The sequence below is a fragment of the Aplidium turbinatum genome, chromosome 18, assembly GCF_918807975.1.
Source record: "Aplidium turbinatum chromosome 18, kaAplTurb1.1, whole genome shotgun sequence".
Classification (NCBI taxonomy): Eukaryota; Metazoa; Chordata; class Ascidiacea; order Aplousobranchia; family Polyclinidae; genus Aplidium; species Aplidium turbinatum.
Window position 1 is genome coordinate 17,991,630 of NC_137489.1, and position 5,232 is coordinate 17,996,861.

A 5,232-nucleotide genomic window follows, 5' to 3' on the forward strand; every position below is an offset into this window, starting at 1 on the left:
GCTTCACAAAGCTACGCTTTCTCGTTTTACAGCACAAAAATTCAACAAAAGCAACCAAATAAGCGATTCTCTTTTTCATAACATACAAAGAAGGTGCGGTCTCGATCAATCTGTGAAGACCACCCTGTCCAACGTCAAGCGACCCCTCTTCGTCACGAAGATATAGGCTATGGACAGGTACTGGAGTGGCGTTTTCTACAGATGGAATAGTAAATGTAGTGACGCTAAGTGGTGACGCTAGATTGGGAGCACAATTTTCTGCCGATTTGAGCGGGTAATAACGGTTGATTTGAACCAGGAAGTGACAAAGTGTAGTTCGGCTAGATTGTGAGCACATTTTTCGGCTGATGACGCTATATCAAAGGTAACACATATTTTCGGCCGATTTGAGCGGGCGGTTGATTTGAACCAGGAAGTTGCAAAAAGAAGCTTTGAGAAGAGTTCTATTAAAAGCGAGTAGATTTCATGCCGGCTGTATGGGTGCCTTGAAAGAAGTGAAGTATTTCAAGACGAGCTTTAACTGCAGATTAGTCAGAGTTCTTACAAAATTTATGAGATTTATGTTTGAACTAGCACGAAATTATGGAATCGAACTCATTGAACAAGTGAGTGTTATTTTTGCTTTTTCTTTATTCGAATTCAGTGGGTTTCTAAAACATTCATTTCGTTAGATTTTTAGATGAATGCTCGCGAGATTATGAATGTGAGAGGTGTCAAAAGACATTTAAAGATGAGAGTTCTCTCCATTCTCATGTGGAGTTATCGTGTCTTTTCTGTCAAATCTGTGGGGTAATGTTTGGAAGGTATTTATTTTCCTTGTTTTGATGTTTGTTGGGATTAGGGTGTGTGTGTGTATCATTGTTTATTTTCCCTGAAATTTTGGTCAGTTTCAAGTCTTTTCATGAAAATAAAATTGTGGGTGGGTGATAATTAGTTTTTTTCGTTTCGTTGATAATGTCAAAAGCAAAGACCAACACAACCATAAGAGATGTAGGTTCTGTGAAAAAGAACTAGCATCCAACTGGGGAGTGAAAAGACACGAAAGAACGTGTGGAGTGTGTCGGAGATGTAATGTTTCTTTTCAGAGGTGGGTTGTGTGTATACATTTGATATGGTTTATGATTATGTGGGTTCATTGTTTTTTTTATTTTATTTTTTATTTCAGTCGAGAGGAGAAGATGAACCATCAACACCTCCCAACAGTTCACAAATGTCCGACTTGCGGACGAACTTACAAACACAAGAAAGGACTCAAGCAACATTGGAGAATTATTCACCGCCCTCCTCCACCCGATGCAGGAGAAACAACCCAAGAATCAGATATTTGGTAGATATGTATTTTAATTTCTTCTTCTTTGTAGAGAGTGTCTCATATGGTAAAGTTCGCTTTAGTGTCATTTATTTTCTTGAAACCAAGCAATTTTTTTTTGGGGAGAGAACAGCCCTCTCGCATGATGAACTTGTGGGTTATTCTTAATACAAAATACTTAAAAAAATTGAAATTAATGTTAAAATAATGTAAGTTAAAAGACTAAGCATACCTCTGGAGTGTAATGAAAATGATTTGCAGGGGCAATGTTTCTGATGAGGAGATGTACGAGGTTGCGGAGAAATTGTCACAAAACAGAAAGAGGTGGGTTTATTTTAACTTTTGTGAGCCTGTGTCTTTCTGTCTTAAACACGTTTTTTTAAATTTTATTTTGAAAAATAGGAGAAATTATAATTAAAAACATTCAATTAGAATTTGTAATCATTTTAAAGTCGAAATAAATGTTAAAATAATGTTAGTTAAAAGACTAAGCTTGTGTTTATGATGAAATATTTATTAAATAGTGAACAGAACGAGGAAGCTCTCACAGACATTCAAGTCTTAGAAGAAAGTAATCTGGTGGATTTCTTTCATTCCGACTCGCAGATTGAGGGACTTCAAGAAGACTGGAGGTAAACCTGCAGTATGTTTGACTCACTGTTTTTAGCCCGTGTCTAATTCATCTTCTTAAAAAAAAATAATAATAATAACTTCGTCTTACCAGTTTGTATATGATTCCTTCAACGAGAAAGATTTCTTTTGTATATGATTCCTACAATGAGAAAGATTTGTTGGGTATTCCATATTTTTTGTTTTATTTTCTTTATTTTTTTTTAAGGAAAGTTATCGAGGAATTCGATCTTTCTTGGATATGGAGCCAAGAGCATCCTATCGAGGATTCAATCAACCTCCAGTCAAATGATCCTACTAACGAGTGGGATATCAGAAGTTTTGAACACCAAGGGTGCGACGCGCAATGTCTCTGCGAACTTTTTAATTCATTTAAGGAGGATGAAACTCTATTTCAATCACCAATCGATTTGTTTAGTGATGAATTTTGGAGTGTTCATTAATCGTGTCAATAAATATTATACCGTCGTTGTTATGTTCTGTATTATCGAAATATACCACACACAAATTGTCAACAGTTTGTTTTATTGCACTGCACAAGCGAAGAAATTGTAAGCGAAGTTACACAGCAATTAAATCCTTTTTATTGATCCAAGTGTTGAATTCAGGTGGATAACCCAACCATTTCACTTGTACTTGTTTATTCCTTCCTCGTTTTCGTTCTCCGACAATAGCTTCAATTAGATACTCATCATCATTCTTTATCATTTTTTGAAGTTCTTGAGGGTAAAAACGACCTTGGAGTTCTTCGTTGTTGTAGTCTTTTAGTGTGTAAAGAGTAGGATTTCCAATCAAGCGTTTCGAAACGGTAAAAATTTCTTCAGTAAAGTTAGGCATATAACCTTTCTCAAACAGTTGCTTCACCTTGCTGATGCGAACCTTATCTCCAACCAGAAATTTGGAACCTTTAAGGGATCGTTGTTTTCCATATAGAACCTGCCAAACTTCTTCTTGATTTTCCTTATAAACCGAGGCAGGAGTCCGTTTAATTGAGCGATGATAACTGTGATTGTAGCTCCACAATAAATCATCCAAGATATTAATGTAGGTTAGAGTGTTTTTCGCGGTGAAGTATCGCCACATCTTTGTTTTTAACGTTCTGTTGAATCTTTCTACAATGCTAGCTTTAGTCTCATTTCTTGTTGTGAAAAAATGTATGTTGTTCTCTTTTAGAAAAGCTTGAAATAGACGATTGGTGAATTCTTTCCCTTCATCGGTTTGTAGACTATCGCATTTTCGATCTTGGATAATGTGAGAGAAAGCTTCTACTAGGCTTTTTCCAGTTTTATCTTGCAAAGGGACAGCAAAGGGTGAAAGCACACCAATACATGTTAACAAGTATTTATAATCTTTGTTGTATTTTGTCAGCTTTGATAAATCACACAGATCTGCTTGAAACTGTTGGTTGATGCTTCCAACAATCACTTGCCTTCTCTTGAATTTGCTCTTGATTGGTTTATGCAATGTGTAGGTGTCTTGTCCCATTAACCATTCTTTCACTTTCTTTATAGGCTTTTTTGAACTTTTTTGCAAAGCACTGACGCCACCAAAGCTCCCAGGGTTACGGGGATTGTAGTAAATTTCCTTTAAAGACATGTTTTAATATGGTGACCAAACGAGTTGTTTCAATTTCTGTTCAGTTTTTTTCTCCTTGATCGTCTAGGTGTTGTTTTAGGTTTGGTTTGCTTTTGTTCTCGTCCCAGAGAGCTGCTTGGCACAGAAGGGTGCATGTAGTCCCACCGTTCTATATTTCCAACTAACGTTTGTGGGGTGTTGATCTGTTTTAAAGCGTTTCCAAATTCTCTCCAACCTATCGGTTCAAAATTGTTTCTTTTTCTTAATACATCATTGATTAAATCCTGTACATTTGAACCAGAGAGTAATTTATCCTTTATTTTTACCTCGCCCAACTCATTCCAGCTTATGGTGTCAGAGCTTTTCATTAATTGAAGAAGATCTTGAGCTGATTTTCGTTTTGAATTTGGCACGCTATCCAATATTCTCAGCTCAATTGGTGGAGTGGTTGTATGGTTAGGTTTTGGTAGTTCTTCTTCAACTCGAATCCGGATTGGTTGATTTCTCTTTTCTTGGTAGGTTAAGTAACGTTGCAAAACTTGCTGATATAATTTCGCTTTTTCATCGTCCGGTGAATCACCGCTTAAGATGGTATTCATTTCCTCGTCTAAATTTGAAAGCATTTTTGAGGTGGGGTTGGAGGCAGGGTTGTTCAAAACTCGAGGATCAACCAAAACCATCTTTTTTGCATGCATCATCACTTCCTTGTGAAAAGGCTTGTTATAGCAGAAATGACAGCCCCAATGAGTGGTGCAATTAAACTTCCGAGAAAACCACTGTTTTGTAAAATTTTCCTTTTTTTGGAAAGTGCTGTGCATTTGCTTGCAAGAGTTCTCAAGTTCTTTCTATGACGAAAGAGTTTTTGCTTCTGGTTTGGTGTGAGAGTCACGTTCCTTTTTAAAATATTGAGAGCGCACTCACAGAAAGTATTTACCAAGTCTTTGTCCGCGCTTTTGATGATTGCCTTCCGTAAACTGGGTTTCGCTTTTGTAAGAACGTGAAACGTTCTAGCGTGACGTCTAACCCTCGCTGACATCATGAGAAAATGAATCGAAAAGTGTTCACTCAGCTCTTTTTATCACTTTGGAACATAAACAGTTTGTTGCTCCCCAGAAAAAATAGACGTTCTTAATCGTAAATTATCCGGTGTGCCTTGCTTGAGGTCAACAAGTAAATATCCGTGTGGTGGAGCTGTTGCATCACAAAACGCTTCAACCATGAATTTCGACTTTGAAGGGTACATCTGGCTTGCTAAATGTCGAATCTGTGTGACATCGCGTGGGTTTTTGAAAAGAACCAAGTAATGACCATTTAAGCTCACAGTCCTATGACCCTTTCCTTTATGAAATAAGTTTTGCACAATGTGGATCACGCTTAAATTTTTATGGTGAGACTTCTTAGTAAAAATTTCAGAAATCGCTTTATCGTGGTTTCCCATCAAATCATCAATGATGAGCAGTGTTCTTTTAGAAGTATCAAGTCCGGACAGATCTGGAAGCCCCTCAACAAACTCCACATTCTTTATAGTTTCGTATAATGGTTGCCATTCTGAAAAGCACCATATCACTCTGTCTGGGGGAGGGTTGACTAAATGAGATGATTCTTTAATAAATTTGCTTGTAAAGAAGGATTTTCCAGACCCACTTGGACCTGCTATTAAGCAACTGAACGGGTGCTTCCAGCGCGAATCCATTACTATAACTGTCAAAAATTTTCAT

General features: G+C 37.1%; 1 protein-coding gene across 1 annotated transcript; it reads left to right on the forward strand.

Annotated features, from left to right (window-relative positions):
* The first annotated feature begins 836 nt into the window (after positions 1-836).
* LOC145788001 (uncharacterized) lies at positions 837-2,427 on the forward strand. Its single transcript, XM_082599840.1, has 4 exons — positions 837-1,327; positions 1,571-1,633; positions 1,834-1,941; positions 2,148-2,427. Exons 1-4 carry the CDS (start codon positions 1,119-1,121, stop codon positions 2,380-2,382), a joined length of 615 nt encoding a protein of 204 aa, XP_082455966.1. The 5' UTR covers positions 837-1,118; the 3' UTR covers positions 2,383-2,427.
* The last annotated feature ends 2,805 nt before the right edge of the window (positions 2,428-5,232 follow it).